Genomic DNA, 17,152 nt, shown 5'->3' on the forward strand with positions numbered 1-17,152 from the left:
GCATATTTCAGCAACCCTAATCAGGATAAGCGGAAGAGAAAATGAATCTATTACATATATTACATAGAAATGTTTGAACAAACTAAAGCCAATCGCGCAACATAACAAAACAAAAGCAAAAAACATGATTACTTTTTGCTCCTAAAGGCCCCCTGAAGTGATCCTTTGTTTGTAAACACCACAGCAATATATATAAGAATGTAACACTATCAACAAAACAACAAAAAAAACACACAAATTATTTGTTGGTGGAAATAAACATAGACGCCAACTGAAAAATATCGTTCTCACCGTTCATGGATCCAATGCTAATGTTACTCTTGGTGTCAATACTATTGATATTTGGATCGGTAAATATAGATCGGTATATACTGCTTGTCTGTATCACTGCTCTGCAGCAGGGTGTGTCCAGATAAGGAGACTATAGAAACCCTTCTTGACACTAATTAGGCATGTAACTTCACACCCCAGCAACAAGAGTGGTGGCAATGTCAACAATGAAGACAAAGATGTGTACAGTGTGTGTGAGTTTTGTTCAGTGACATTCCCTGGCCAACACAACACAGAATTCCTCAGAACTTGGGCGGGCCTTGGGTGCAACACAAGACCAAGACAAAGCTGTCACTGTTTATCATTTTAGGGTTGTGGATACTATGTACTGTATTGTGCAAAGGTTAATGACCTTTTCCACAGCAGACATTTTAACAAAGTGAAAGAGTAAATAGCAGGACAAGTGGTAGTAATGACAAACAAAGGGTCTAATCACCGGTCACTCACAGAAAAGTATTACATACTAGAGTTTGTAAACTCATTTTGAATTCCATTAACATAACATTTTTCTGACCCATCTCCATGTAGTTTAACTGCGTGGAGTATAATGTACATGTACGCATTCATAAAGTGTGTATTTATTTTTTTGTAGCATGGCTGAAAAGCGAAATTTAATGGTGACAATGCTGATCAATTGTTTGATTGTTGCAGATATCGATACTTTTAAATTACATTACAATTCAAGATCATAAAATGATTGTGCAATTTTGTCTTTATTTTCACTAAAATTATTATTTTCACAAACTTATTTGTGAGCAAAATATAACAACAACAATACAAGACAAAATATATAAACAATATGCTTGTAACTGTGATAAGTGGCATTGGTCACAATACCGGATGTTGATGTCAATTCATTCATTCATTTTGTCTTTAATTTATTTTCATTAAAATTATTATTTTCACAAACTTATTTGTGAGAAAAATATAACAACAACAATACAAGACAAAATATATAAACAATATGCTTGTAACTGTGATAAGTGGCATTGGTCACAATACCGGATGTTGATGTCAATTCATTCATTCATTTTGTCTTTAATTTATTTTCATTCAAATTATTATTTTCATAAACTTATTTGTGAGCAAAATATAACAACAGCAATACAAGACAAAATATATCAACAATATGCTTGTAACTGTGATAAGTGGCAATGGTCACAATACCGGATGTTGATGTCATTATAAGGGGAGATGAGCGGGCTAATCTGGAAGACTTTAGGACCCCGGTGCCTCCATCTTGGGAAGAAGGGCGTGGTCTGACCGGCGAGTGGAGGAGGAAACAGCAGTCAATCTGAGCAAGCGTCCATTCGCGCGGAATCTCAACGTCCTTAAGGAGGAGAGGGCGATGAGAGAGGCGGGCTACGACGAGCACATAGACTAAGCAGAGACCATCACCATCATTATCCACTACACTACCGCTACGAACATCATCACCACCTCCCTCTCTCTCGGCCCCCACATTAGTGACGTTTGACTCGGCGTTAAGCTCGAGCCGGCCCCGCCGCCAGTATGTCGGTGTTAGCGCTCCAAGAGTACGAGTTCGAGAGGCAATTCAACGAGGAGGAGGCCATCCGATGGATGCAGGAGAACTGGTAAGACCATGCTGTGCCATGCCATGCCGTGCCATGCTACACCGCGTCGGCTAATCCCAAACTACAACGTCCCAAAACTGCTTTGAAGTACATTAATGATGCTGCTGCTACAAAGGCTAACATCCATCCGCCTTAACCACCCCTAGCTTCATCGCATTAAAAACCAACACATCCATGCACCTAGTCTCCAGTCGGATGCCCTTGATTGTCTGTGATTTAACTCTCCCGCATCCTCCCCCTCCCGGCATCAGTCACCATGATGATGCTGTAAAGGTCATCATGCCCCGGCTGCAGCGACATCCCTGTAGGCTTTAACAATAGAAGCTTAGCCCAATATTGCACTGTAGTGTTATAGTGGCGGTTTAAGTGAGTCTCCTAAATGTACGATGGGCCTGAATAGCTTATTTGCGTTTTCTGCACCGCCATAAAAGGCAGCAGGGACACACCAAACAAAGGCTGTTTCTCTTAAAATGTGATTTGATGTTTAAAAACAGAAATATGATACGCATACATATCAAACACATCATGAACGGTTGTGAGGCCGCATGGAGGAAAAAGCAGCGTGCAATAGATGTCCATCCCCCTGGTACTGGGAGCCCACCAATCAGCTGCATCTACTGATGTCTGCTGACAGAGCAGCAGCCAATCAGGTCGCACCACTTCAGCTCCGACTTCCTTTGAGCCAGCTGTGTGACATCTACTTCACAGCTGGCTCAAATGTGATTTTCTTCATAAAACAGGGATCAGGAAGGAGAAGGGGTGTGGTGGAGTTATTTTTATCAGTATGAATGTGTGTGCAAAGGTAAAAATAATTACCTTAAAGTCTTTTTGCCAAACCCCTACTAATATTTGGAAATGCTCATAATGTCAACAATTGTTGTTAATACTTCACTTCACCTCACAAATAAGTTGTTTTGGTTTTGTAACATAAATAAGTACATAGTTTCATATTTTTAGTTTGGTTTACACACAGTACACATTAGAAATCTGCATAAAAAGCTTTGTAAATTTTTGTTCGGTCTGGTGAAAATATATAAATATGAAGATAAATATCCACATACATGTCAATGTATACACAAGCAAGTCTCAGAAGCGACTGGCAATTTGGAGTCATTGTGTCTTGTTGGCACTAGGCCTGGGAAAATCATAAATTCAATCACAATGAATGCCATCATTTTGCTGGCCTAGTTGCATGTATGTGCATGTTTTCCAGGTAGGAAGTGGGTTCACGGCAACAGATTAAATGTACACTTTGTGTTGTTATTCTGTACAGGGCACAGTGCAGTTTACGCAACTGCTCTTAGTTCATTAAATAACACATACTAAGAGACAACAAAGGCTATCACATGACTGTGACCCTTTGTGACTGAAGCTATGCTTATGTTATTGATTATATGGCAACTACGATATAATCCGATGCTGTTTTTTTAGGACTTACTGCAAAAATACTAGTCTATAGAGCCTCAAAGACACTGAATGTTCTGCTGTTTTTGAAAACCTAATACCAAAAATGTCTACCAGAGATCCTCTATTCGACAGGACCCCTCTGCTGTTTACCGACTAAACAAATGCTACTCATAGATTCTCATTGTTGACAGTAGTCCTGTACTCGGCTGTTTTTAAGAGCATACTGCAACAATGCTTGTAAAATATCAGCTCGTAAAAACTCTACCATAGAGTCAGAAGTCCTAAAATCGAAAGTGGCCTGGAAGACGGTCTCAAACCGTTCCCTTATTTGAACCAATAATTAGCCAACTACTGTTAGACTCTGGTTTCTCGTGTCTATGCCAACCGTATATGTGGTGGTTGAAAGCGCAAACAACAATGGCGGACTGCTCGGTAACTGGACACAAGCCACTAACCGCTAATTAAAATTTCAGCATCTTTATGTTTTGCCTCGACAATAGAGCATGTCGAACGATGTTATCGCTTTACATGCGCTGATTTCCAAATCCTATAAACAAGTACTCACTTTGAGCATAATGTATGCATAAATAGACATCTACCATCTTCCCATAATGTGAAATGGGGTTCATCCAAGTCGGCCATGGTTCACTGTGTACAATCACCTTGGCAAATAGAGTCAAGTGTAAACAGTCGCAGACAGTTGTGTAATGATATTGATGTGGGACTATATTCGTGATCCAATATTGACATTGTGCAAGTCCCGCGTCTCGTTTAAACGTCTATAGCCTGCTGACTCACGGTGAACTACTGGGTCATCACTATCATTTCTTATTACTCGGCAGTGCCGTCAACATAGTTCTGAAAACCGCTGAGGATCATGTCTCACCCCAGAGCGTCCTAGCTGTTCAGCGTTTTTAGACCTGTAATGGAGGTTTTTCTTGAGTGCTTTCATTATGTTTTGTTAATTTAGTTAGTCCACACCTGTAGAGTGGATCCCTGTACATTTGTGATTTGGCATTTACAACTGGAAAAATCTGTGGATTTTTGTTCAATTGATTTTTCTATTAAATTGATTTCTATGAAAATAGGCAATTTTTCCAAAGAACACACATCTCATTCACCCTAGGTTGGTAAAGCGTTATAAATGTGTGATAATACCGATACAATGTAAAGCATACATATATAAGCCTATTGATAGATTGTGCGTCACAATGTCAAATTTTGCTGATAATTCTGCTTGGTAATGGTAATGGTTTTATTTCATTTGAACATGCATCAGATTACAATTGAGTGCATCCCATAATCAATTCACAGTTCCACATGTCCAAAAGGAGTAGGAAGAAGCAAAGCTTATTAAATCCTACCTCTCCATCTGGTACTTTTACAATCAGTAACTGCTACATTTGTTCACTTCCTGCTTTCCATAAGACAGTTTAAGTTTTTTTTTTGTTTTTTGTTTGTTTTTTTTAAATAATATACCTCGTACCGAAGTGCGAGGTACAAAAAAAAAAAAAAAAAAACAAGTATCAAAGTATTGTCGACATTCAACATTATTGTAATATTTTTTGTGGACAAATTTCTATGTAATAATAATACAGTGAAACTGTCTCACCATGATATTTTTGCCCAAGATTATATCATACCATCAGAATGTCATACCGGCCTCTGCCTAATGAGCACCATTGCTCTGCTTCCATTCCTCAATGATGACATCGGTGCTGGAACTCTGCTGCTCATTCCTTCTGCTTCCTCAGCAAACCGCTTGACATCTAAGATGTGTTTGGGTTCCTCATCTTGTTGGAACTTTGTCATTCGGCCCAGTTTCAGTTTCACAATGTCACAGTACAGCAAACTGTATGCTGGAGTTCCATCTTTTCCCTTAATGAAGCTCCCCAGTGCCGGCAGCACTCATGTAACCCCAGCATCAAGCTAGTGGCTGTGAGTCATTTTCATTGGATAGTAAATCTTTCTTACTATACTAGCTGTACATTGGCTACTCTACATTATCTCCATGTAGATTTTTTTGGTAGTATTTGTAAGTAATTCTGTAATAAAACTGCCTGTTCTCCAAATTCCAATGACCTAACCTTAGAATGCAGCTGCCATAAAATGGAGCTGATTCGTTCTGACCGAAATAAGTCAGCTGCCGCAGGCGAAGCTGCCAGCCTCTTCATAACCGGTGAGGTCAGCGAGATGTGGGCTGGCTCTTTTGGAACGACGGTGTGCCTGGAGTGCTACTGCTCTGCTTTCACATCTCATTAGTCCTACGGGGGAAACACGGGGCAGTAAACTCCTTGCCAGTTAATAAAAAAAAAGGAAACCATGCTGGCACAAAAACCAAATACTTATAGTGAGTTTTTATGCGGGCAATTTAGAATTACAACACCCCGCAATATTGTGCAATGTAAACAGTGGAGGTGTGACGATCTGATAAAGGCACTTCTACTGAGCTGTAAAAGAAGTTCTTTGAAATGTTGAAGATTGATGGGTGATCTCATCCAAGGGTGTGTCCTGCCGATATCGCTGGTGGCCCTACCGTACATGCAGTCAAGCTAATGGATGGAAGCAAATCTGTCCATAGTGGGCTCTTGACTTGTTTTCAGGGACAGGAGCCGCTCCACAACCTTGGAGGGGGGGAGGGGGGGGGGGTACACTGTAACTGATGCTGTTTCTCACAGGGCAGTGGTGAGGATGCAACATAAGTTGCCTAGTTTGCATAATTGGCCGTAAGTCATGCATGTAATTTTTATGGCATTGTTTTGAAGTCAGGTGCTATTTACTAAATGAACACAGTTTTCATTTTGACTACAAAGATGATGATTTGGAAAAACCATTCATGCTTCAAATGGTCATGGTAATGGTTATATTTCATTTGAACGTGCATCAGATTACAATTGAATGCATCACATAATCAGTTCACAGTTCCACATGTCCAAAAGGAGTAGGAAGAAGCAAAGCTTATTAAATCCTACCCCTCCATCTGGTACTTTTACAATCACTAATTGTTACATTTGTTCACTTCCTGCTTTCCTAATGTTTCCCAAGTTTTTTTTGTCACATACCAAAGTAGGAGGTGATATGAGCATCCAATGCCATAATGGGTACCATAGTAAGTGTCAATATAGTGATATGTATAGAACATCATGACTGGTTCAAGACTCTTCATTCTTGTATTTAGCAAACATCAACTGCTTGTATTGTTTCTTGAATTGGCTCATCGTTGTGCATTGTTTAAGGGTCTCAGTTTAAGATTTAAAAAACTCAATGTATCTTAAATCTGTATAAAACACACATTGGTCATGACTTGTGGACCTAGCATTGCTGATTGCACTGGCAGTGAATGTGACACTTGAGTATTCATAAGTGTACTTAAGTACTTAAGAGTATAAGTAGGAGTAAGAGTGTAAGTATATGTAAACATGGAGAATTCTTAATAGGTAGCGTTAACTCAATCTGTGGCAGGGAAAATTCATCAGTGGCGGGCTGCAAGTACATGAGTTGGAAAAGAATTGAAACACTAACTTGACATTGTGCTCAAAGTAGATATGTAAGTGTATGCAGAATTACATTTTTGTGGCAAAATCGGCCAATTTTGTATGCAAGTTAGGTGGTTAGATGTTTAATAGTGGTGTGACCAGTTAAAGTTTTATGATTTGATTCTTGTTAGCCTTATGGGATGAACTCAAACAGAGCGAGCAATAAAAACAGTTGCTTGAAGGTGAAATTCTGGTGTAGGCATCGTGCTGGTGTGTTCATTTTACAGTTCTTTAATTGCACGATGTAATTAGTACTAGGGGTGCTTTGCTAATTGGATTACGTGTTCCTGCTTCCTCGCTTCATATTCGCCACCTTTTTTTGATCTTTGTGAGGCCTCCTGCTACATTGTGGTGACTTAGAACCCACGCTTCAAAGGAAACAGCCTTGTCTTGCTATGTTGTGGTACTACTACATGCTGGCGTTTACATTGTTTACATACATTAACACCTTGTAAACACACGCTGCCAGGGAGACACTGCAGACTCATCCTCAGACTGCAAGCTCAGGATTACGTAACTGCTGAAATCTCCTGGACCGGCTAATAGGGATCCAAGTTTCACAGCAGGTTAGCCAGCAGCTCCACACATTGCTGCCAACGGGGGGGAGGGGAAGGAGTTACACCCGAGGGATTCCTGTACTTGGCACGATACGCCAACTTCCATTTACGGGCTACATATCGGCATGAGCACCACTGTCTACTTGTGTAGATTAGATGCAGTGTACAGTATGTTAGCCACACATTGATGCTCATTACATTACACGACTGTACCAAAGGCATCAAGCCTATTTATACAAGCTTTATAACTTCACAGAGATGTGTCAGAAATGGTAGGCATGATTTGATTGCAGACGCAAGACCACTGTAGTCTTTGGCCAGTGTTTTTTTTTTTTTTTATTCATAATTTTCATTTTCAGATTTTGTGATTCTAATTGGTCGAAAAACTTAGAATCTCAATCAAAATACGGTCCAAAAGTCAGATCCGGATATCCATGATGTCAACAAAAATTTGACAAGACAAAGTGATTTGGCATCAGATAAATTATTCACCTCTTACTTTGCATTTTCCTGTGTTTTGTATTGCTTTTTTGCAGTGCAAGACATTAGCATTAGCTGAAGCTGTGCTCTTCAAAGCTAGCTACACTTTTATTGTATTGCCATCAACAATAGTTACTTATAAACTTGTATAACTTTATCCCCCTACTTGCATGAGTAAGGATGGTGAAATGTGACTATTTGCTGGACAAAAAAATCACACTTTTTATAGTTTGGGTGGTTCTGCTTATGTCATGTGACTTATATGTTGAAATATATACAGTAATCCCTCATTTATCATGCTTTATTGGTTCTATACCCGACCGTAATAAGTGAATTTTTGTGAAGTGAATATTTTTTTTTTACCCTTATAGAGCAGATACATGCAATAACCCACTCAGAAAACTTTCTAGATCTTCCAGAATCTTCACCTATTCCTGCTGTATTTTCTTGGATGTGCGCTTCCTGCCAAAACGGTCTGTTTTAATTTGTTCCACTCACGGCCGCTGTGATTGGTCACCCTCAAACTACTTCCTGACTACTAATTTAGTGTAGGAGTTGATAATAAATGAATATAGTCTTTGGAGAGCTAATTGAAAAGTGTTTAGGAGCTACTGGCCGCTTATGATCTACCGGATGGAGACCCCTGACTTATCGTGTATGAACACACAGAGTTGGCACTTCCAATCTCGCCTGCCCGAGACGGAGCACTCATTGTCGGATACACTTTGTCAGAGGTGCCGCTGGTGCCATGGAGCTCAGAAGCTGGAAGTGAGGGTGCCGTGTTTACTAAACGCAGACAATCTTGACACAACACTGGTAGTGGAAATGTGGTCTTTACACGTTTTTTGGGGGGGGGACTTCCGCGTTCCAGATGCATTGTGGTTCTCTCCACCTCTGTGGACATTCATGCACCTTCAGCAACAGTTTGATGGATATATCACGTTCATGTTCCCGTGTGAAATGCCGTTGATGGATGAAAATATTCTTCTCTTGCTTGGGAGAAGGCGGGGGAAGCAGAGCTTGGGGAAGTTAAGGTTGCATATTGCGCCTACAGCCACACCCATGGTGACATCACAAAAGAACAGTTTTGCAACGTCCTCTGAAACTGAGCGTTTTGAGCCATCCCAAACTACTTCAAGGGATCGCTTCTAAATATGCAAACTTTGGCGTCTTTTAACACGAGAATACAACATTCTAACTAACTTTTATAGGTCAGAAAAGTGGAAAAAGCATGACTTATTTCAGCTTGTTAATGTAAACATTGCTCCCTCCATCTCTTTTTCTATTTTTAACTTTTTACAGTGGAAAAAAAACTTCCCACTCGGTAGCTACAATCACTCTGTTCTCATATTTTTGGTTGCATGAGGAAATCCAATAAGATACTTCATCCGTGTACATTAGCCGCCTGGTAACAATGTTGTGCTTCACTCAACGCCGACATCGGAGCGAGGATGATGTCATTCTGCAGTCCAGCCTTAATGTTCTGGTGCAAATGTTTTCACTCTGAGTGCAATGCTTTGTCCTTGATGTGTCGGGGACGTCCGGAACCAGCTTGTAGAAAAACCCGTTTGGCGCCATGTGTCGAAACCAAATGGCATCCATTACGTAAGGTGATGGACAGTTATGCTGCACATATGCAGTTCTCCAAATTCTGCCATTATTACAAACTGTTCTTCATACTGTACTCCGCACAATAATGAACATAAAATTTTGCAAAAATTTGTACTTTTTGGTTTAGTTAATGCAATGTTTGCTAATTAAATTTTGCCCATTAATTTAAAAAAATGGATGTAACTTGGTTAACTTTTATAATGAGATGTCAGCATCTGCACACACTGTTTCGAAATCTTCAACAAACAGTAATACCCATCTTGTTATTCAGGCTGCTTATGTAAGATTTTTAAGACACACAATTGGACATGAGTGAAACAGCGCTGTGTTCCGTGTGTCTGGAGAATGTCTGCTTATGACTAAGATGAGCTGGAGGCAAAAATAAACGTGTTTGTAGTCTTTTTTTTTTCTCACTCTGAACCAGAATATTGTCATAATGCCCTATGAAGTTACATCCTGTGTCCCTTTTGTTAACTTTCAGTTGTTTGCACCATGACTGAGATGGGTGTTTGGGTTAGCTAGGGTATATGTCAGTGAGGGGGTGTTAGGATCTATGCTGCCACCTATTGTACGGAGCTGTGACAATTGGCAAATTAAAGGTATTCCATTATAATTACATTTTACATTTACTGCCAATTTTACTGCATATGTGGCCGTCCAAATGTATTTGTGGCGGGCAACCTCGCCCACCACCACCTGCAAATTTACTGGCATAAGCTGGGCTTTTTGTTGTTGTTGGCTTCCGTTTAAAAATAGCCCAAATCTTTGTTTTCTTCTCATGCTTCCATTCATTTATGTTGGCCTTAAGCTGCATCCAGCCAGTCAAGTCGCCACCTGCTTGTCGTCAACATAGAAAGAAGCCTGCTGGGACTTTTGAGCCAAAATGGAAGCAAAGATAACAATCCAGTGACAGTTGGAGCGACACGCTTTAAAGAAAAATCACAATAAGTCCTCCGCTGCAGTTTTGTTTGGTAAACAATGCACAGATGAAATGACACTGTCTTGTTTTTAAACTGTAAACATGTGGTTGCCGATTTGTTTGTGTGCAGATAATTACGCTGAAAGATGGGTTTACCGCAGATGCTTGAGATTCTTCAAGATGACACATTAGGCTAAAGTCGTTCTCACAACCAGCTGATAAACAAAGCAATGCGTGTCTTTAGATCCTTTTTGTGCCATAACTTTCAGTGTTAATTTTTGCATAAACATTTCATGTCTCACAGTTGGAAAAAGGCTGAATTCCATGTTATGTGTATGCATATACTCCTTTATAATGGTCCTTTGATGTTGTCATTTGAACAGGAAGAAGTCCTTTCTCTTCTCCGCTCTTTACGCCGCCTGCATCCTGGGCGGTCGCCATGTGATGAAGCAAAGGGAGAAGTTTGAACTGAGGAAGCCTCTGGTGCTCTGGTCTCTCACACTCGCCGTGTTCAGGTGAGAACGGACGGAATGAGTGGAATTTTGGGAACCTCAGTGATTTATTGTCGTGTTCATTGTTGAGCCGGGTTTGCTTAGCCTGTTTTTGCAGCATTTTTGCTTCTGAATAGTCGCTATGCCGTCCCTTATGACACCATTTTGTTCCTTTTATTGCTCTTTGTTGCGTGTGACATGCAATGCTCTGCAGAAATGCTGTGGTGTGTTATTGACACATTTTAATTAATATTCAGTAAAAACAAAATGGCATTCTTTTTGGACCAAATTTGCATGTTTTCATTTTTGAGGTACCTGGACCTGAATTGGAAACTATGAAATATGTAGGAGAAGGAGGGAGGAGCTAGCCCACACAATGTACACTGGTGCTTCGACACAGGAACATAACGCAGGCTTTCTACTCCACAATCTCCACTTTGCTGTAGAGCTCCATTTTCACATAATTTCCACATAAATATAACAGAACCTCATTTTCCTTGTAAAAATATAGGAACCAGTTTTGCACTTTTGCTGGTGTGGAAATGGATCACAACTTTTATTAGTGGTCCAATAAAAACAAAGCACACATGGTTGGGTGTCACGGTTAAATGTTAAATGTACAGTCTACTTAATGTCCTTTTTTTTTTCCTCAGTATATTTGGCGCCATCCGCACTGGAAGTTACATGACATATATTCTGATGACAAAAGGGCTTAAACAATCTGTGTGCGACCAGAGCTTTTACAACGGACCCGTCAGCAAATTCTGGGCCTACGCGTTTGTACTAAGTAAAGCACCAGAACTGGGTAAGTAGTGTTGTTTTCTTCCCTTTTAAAATAAATAATAAGTACCTAAATACACATTTTACTAGAGGTGCTATTGGATTGTATGATGGAAGCTCCAAAATCAAATTCCCCTAAAGTGCTCTATAATATATAGTTCACCCCAAAATAAATGCATTGTCATGCAAGATGACGTCAAACAAACGTCTGAAATAATAATACTGTAATAATATCTATATACACTACCAGTCAATGCTATTGAAAGAGAAATCAAGCGTATTTACTTCATTTTTTAAATAAACTACTGGCTGAAAAAAGCACTTTGGAACCCTTGCATGCCACAAATGTTTTTCTTTAACCTATTTTGTTTTTCCCCGATGACATCATAGAACAAGTACCAGTGATGGCACAAAAGAGAAGTGTGATGATAACCACAGAACAGGAAATGTAACTTGTATTTATAACATGGAAATTACCACAGAAACTTAGGATTAAAAAAAATACTTCAGTGGTGTTTGGCTTTGTCTTTAGCTTTTTTTTCCCATGATGCCATCACAGAAGGGTACCAATGATGGCAAAGAGGAAAAGTGGGATTTTAACCACAGAGCAAGAAATTGCAAATGAGCAAAGACACAACACGTTCATACATTTTCCTTTATTTTAGCTGTATTTAGTGGTCAACTTCATTTTAAACTTGTAGCATTGTTATGAATGTCATTATTTCCCATACAGTCATTGCGGCCCGCCACCAATAAAATTGGACCGGCATAAATAAATTTGGCAAAACTTTTTTTTTTTAAGTTTTATTTGACACTACTGGTTTGCCGTCGTTCATAAACACATAATAACGGGACTGTCTGTGTAGATTGATTTTTCACGTCCATACAGTAGATGGCATACTCTGCTTCTTAACACAAAGTAACTGCTCTTCTCAACGAGTAGCAGGTTCTGCTATGTCCTCACAAACCCTGATATTGTCAAAACTGACTTTTGTCATGTGATTCGTGATGGTCTCAATGTTGTTATACGGCGCAGGTGACACGCTGTTCATCGTGCTGAGGAAGCAGAAGCTGATCTTCCTGCATTGGTACCACCACATCACTGTGCTGCTGTACTCCTGGTACTCCTACAAGGACATGGTGGCCGGTGGCGGCTGGTTCATGACCATGAACTACTTGGTGCACGCCGTCATGTACTCTTACTACGCGCTGCGGGCGGCCGGCTTCAAGCTGTCGCGCAACTTCGCCATGTTCATCACGCTGACGCAGATCACCCAGATGCTGATGGGCTGCATGGTCAATTACCTGGTCTACTCATGGATGCAGCAGGGCCAGGAGTGCCCGTCGCACATGCACAACATAGTGTGGTCCTCGCTCATGTACCTCAGCTACTTTGTGCTTTTTGTCCAGTTCTTCTTCGAGGCCTACATCGGCAAGTCCAAAGCACCTGCCACCGGCGCCAAGGCCAAGAAGATCGAGTAAAGTACAAAAAAGGGAGGAAATGTGTATGAATAAGTTGAAGTTGGAGGGCGGAGCTTTTGAGAGGACGAGATGGCGGGGATGAAAGGTGTTTGCACTTGACCGTAATGTGAAAAGCTAAAAAAAAAAAACCACACACAAACAACGGAAGGAAGTGGCGTCATCGTGATGAAGCCATCGCAAGTTAAAAATGTCCCTCATAAATAGTCTTAATCACATGATCAAAAATGCCACATCTGCCACAAAAGCGTGTGTTTACTTGACTGTAAAAAAAAAAAAAAAAACATATGAAGGATGGAGTGTCAACTTGAGCCATCTATGTTTGTTTCTGTCTCTGTCCGGTGTTGTTTTGTGTTCTCATCTGTCAATAAAAAGTACTTCATTTTAAGGAGTGTCAGTGATGAAGTGCACTGTCTTAAACGTTGCAAAATGTGACATCTCAGGTTTTAGCGTCTTTGTTCTTTAACTGAATATGCATATGTCAACACTGTCATAACCAACGTTGGTCCAATCTCGAACAATGACACCACCTTTTTGGGCATTTGATGCTAGTGCTAAGCATCCTGCTTTGTCGCTGCCATTGATGCATCTAATAAATGGGCGTAAAAAGTCTTAATTCTTATCAGCGTGTTGGGAAGATTAGATGGACTGAAAAACATGTTTAGCAAAAGAGGAAAAAATCTAAACATGTAAGTTCCATTCTGCTGTAATGACTTAAAAGACTAGTATGTATCCTTAATGTTGTCTGTTGTTGCTTATGTGCTTTTGCACTGTATTGATGTAAAAAAACAAAACACGAACAACATGTGACATTGTTTTTGTTGTAGTCTTTATTTCCTGTTTGACAAGGACTCTCTGGATTTGTACAAGTGCAAGGCAATTTCAATGAATTATACTAACACGAGAATACTAGGGTAAGGCGGCACTGCAAACTTTGGTATGAGGCCCAGTCTTGCCAATACTAACATACTTTTCATAAGATAAATAAGATACTATAGATACAATAGGGCTCTAATAATACAGTAGTGTGCAGTCACTGTCAGCAAGCACTATTGGCAATTGGGCTTTTTTGTTTTTAGCCAATGAGATTTCTCATTCACCTCTCAGGGCCAGCTCAGCTTGCAGGCCGTCACTTCTGACTGGTTGATCAGAGCAAAGAGACAAGCCCCCATCCCTGACTGGTTGATCAGTGCAAACCTGTTCAACGAGCTCACTTGAGATGTTTAGATACCTCATATGTATTTAGTGACATGGCCGCTATATTTGGTGATTAAGGGTGCACATAAAAGCAAAAACCAGGGCATGTTTCTTGCCTCGTGCATTTATTTGCCAATTAAATACAAGCAATCAATAAAGGCTCCACTCTTCCACCATGCAATACAGGTCTGAAAGCTATGTATATTAAAAACAAAACAAAAGTCTGCAATAAAAAAAATGTAGACTATATATTTTTTAAATATATTTATATATGTACAAAAAATATATTAAAAATATATACAAATATATATAAATATATATAATTAAAAAAATACAAATAGTAAACAAAAGTGCAATTAAAAATATATGTATTAATATATATATTATTATATATTATATATGTAATTTTAAAAATATATATATTAATATATATATATATATATTAAAATTTATTCTAACTTTTTTATTTATTTAAAAAAATATATATATTTTAAATATATATATTTTAATACATTTTGGCCCCAAAGCCCTCCCCCTACTTATTCCAACAATTAACCAATTCCCACCTTATATAATTATTACATTATAACATTTTTAAATATAAAATCATCAACACAGCAACAAAAACACACACACACTTTGTTCTGAAAACAAACATAAAGGACGTTAGTATCACTCATCGATAGACGCTGAACCTACCTATGATATCAACATCATCTACACTTGGATCGATCATCAGACCCAAATTGGAAAAATAATTGCGTTCGTAACTATTTTCTGCATTTTTTATCTCATTCAATTATTAAAGTTCAATTTTGTTTTTAAATGTATTTGGTTTATTTGTCGTTTTTAAACTTAATCTAATGTAACTAATTTATTTATTGATCGAGCGAGGCATGCTGGGATGTTAGCATGCTAGCGCCGCGTTCAATGCACTTGGTTCCGAGGCCGTGTTACAAAGAGCCACAGGAAATAAAACAAAGAAATGGAAGCGATCGGTTGGAGTTAAGGATAAACAAAAGAAACTCTTTGGAAGGTAAGTTAATTTGTTTCAACTAAAAGTTTTAAGTGGCGAAATATTCAAACTAACAGGTACCGGAAGTGTGTGTCCATTAGTGCTCACCTGCCACATATTCCCATCACAAATAGCATGCACGAGACCCTCGTGAGAATAAGCAGTACATAAAATGGGTGGATGGAAGTATTAACATTCAAGTTAGATGATAAAAAAATACCTAACGTTCAGGAAACTCTTAAAAACGTAAGATGGATGGGCTAATTAGCATTGGTGACGTATCTTCAGTCTGATCCAACACTTGTCTGTCTTTAAAACATATTTGTTTAACTGTCCCAAGCCCCAACATTTCAAGTTCTTCTTAATGTACCAAAATATAATTTATCAAATACCATGGTATTGGGTAAATGTTGATTATCTTGATAATACATTGCCTATTTATTGTAGCTTTGTTGTAAAAACAATATAATTAACTCCAATACAAACGCTGCTTGAAAATGTTTGGTGTTGTTTCACCAGAAATAAACTTTTAAATCCAATGTCGCCACCTATTGACAATAGACGCTACTACAACCAGCACATGTAATGTAATTTACCAAGTCAGAGCTGGAGTAGGTCCACAACAGTAGCCCCCGTTATCATTATGATGATGATGATGACTACTATTATGGTTATCACAGTATTATGGCACCGTTATGGCTGCCATTATAAAATACTTAGGCCAGTCAAATGATTACAAATTTTAATCAGATGACTCATGGTTTTGAAATTGATTAACTATGATTAATCACCTTTAGCAACTTTTGTAAAATATGCCAATTTTTACTGTATGAACAGAAAGACAGGATTATATTTCAAGACAGTCAAGAGTCCTGAACCAGTCATGATGTGCTATATATATCACTATATTGACACTTACTATGGTACCCATTATGGCATTGGATGCTCATATCACCTTGTACTTCGGTATATGACAAAAAAAAACAAAACTTAAACTATATTAAGAAAGCAGGAAGTGAACAAATGTAAGAGTTACTGATTGTAAAAGTACCAGATGGAGGGGTAGGATTTAATAAGCTTTGCTTCTTCCTACTCCTTTTGGACATGTGGAACTGTGAACTGATTATGTGATGCATTCAATTGTAATCTGATGCATGTTCAAATGAAATTAAACCATTATTGTTTGTATGTATTTACAGCTTCAAATGAACTGAATATGTCAATCAAGATAAAATATACCACACAAGTCTAAAAATCTAGTCTCTTTAATAGTAGCAGAACATTTGAATCACACTTTAAATTGTGTTATTATGATAAATGAGGGGGTTGCGTTTAGACGTCACGTGGTATATATGGTAGATCACTTTGATTTGCTTTAACTGTCTTAATCTACGCAGAATAAAATGGCAAAAGACAAATTATTTATTCTTTCCTTTGCTGCTAAACAATGTGGTGTCAGAAGTGGGATCACTCATGGGTAGCAAAGAGGCCCAAATTTCTGTTTCAATATGTACATGTCTCTAATATCATTTTATTCAGTACCACCATATTAAGCCACCGTACCACCAATGGCACCATAGTTTGAGAATCAAGCATTCGGCCACCCCCTTTCCTCCACTTTCTTGTGATTTTTAACTTGGCCTAAATCTTTGTTAAAAAAAAAAGAGTGTAACTTTGTCCCCGCAGCAGAGTGGGGAGAGCTAAAAGTGACCTGGAGGATCAGAGCAAAGCCTTTGAGTGGCTCGCTAATTCCCC

At 38.9% G+C, this 17,152-nt stretch overlaps 1 protein-coding gene and 1 long non-coding RNA gene across 2 annotated transcripts in view; both read left to right on the top strand.

The window, feature by feature from the left end:
- The first annotated feature begins 1,566 nt into the window (after window positions 1-1,566).
- elovl6 (ELOVL fatty acid elongase 6) lies at window positions 1,567-13,573 on the top strand. The gene is made up of 4 exons (XM_058064689.2): window positions 1,567-1,925; window positions 10,819-10,950; window positions 11,580-11,731; window positions 12,743-13,573. The coding sequence occupies exons 1-4, from the start codon at window positions 1,843-1,845 to the stop codon at window positions 13,186-13,188; spliced, it is 813 nt and encodes a 270-aa protein (XP_057920672.1). The 5' UTR covers window positions 1,567-1,842; the 3' UTR covers window positions 13,189-13,573.
- Window positions 13,574-15,295: 1,722 nt separating this feature from the next.
- The window catches only part of LOC131107832 (uncharacterized), a 204,444-nt gene continuing 202,587 nt past the window's right edge, over window positions 15,296-17,152 (top strand). The window contains exon 1 of the long non-coding RNA XR_009120347.2: window positions 15,296-15,418. This is a non-coding gene — a long non-coding RNA (uncharacterized LOC131107832). The remainder of the gene's footprint in view (window positions 15,419-17,152) is intronic.

The sequence above is a fragment of the Doryrhamphus excisus genome, linkage group LG23, assembly GCF_037039965.1.
Source record: "Doryrhamphus excisus strain RoL-2023G ecotype Guam linkage group LG23, RoL_Dexc_Guam_v1.1, whole genome shotgun sequence".
In the NCBI taxonomy this organism is placed as follows: domain Eukaryota; kingdom Metazoa; phylum Chordata; class Actinopteri; order Syngnathiformes; family Syngnathidae; genus Doryrhamphus; species Doryrhamphus excisus.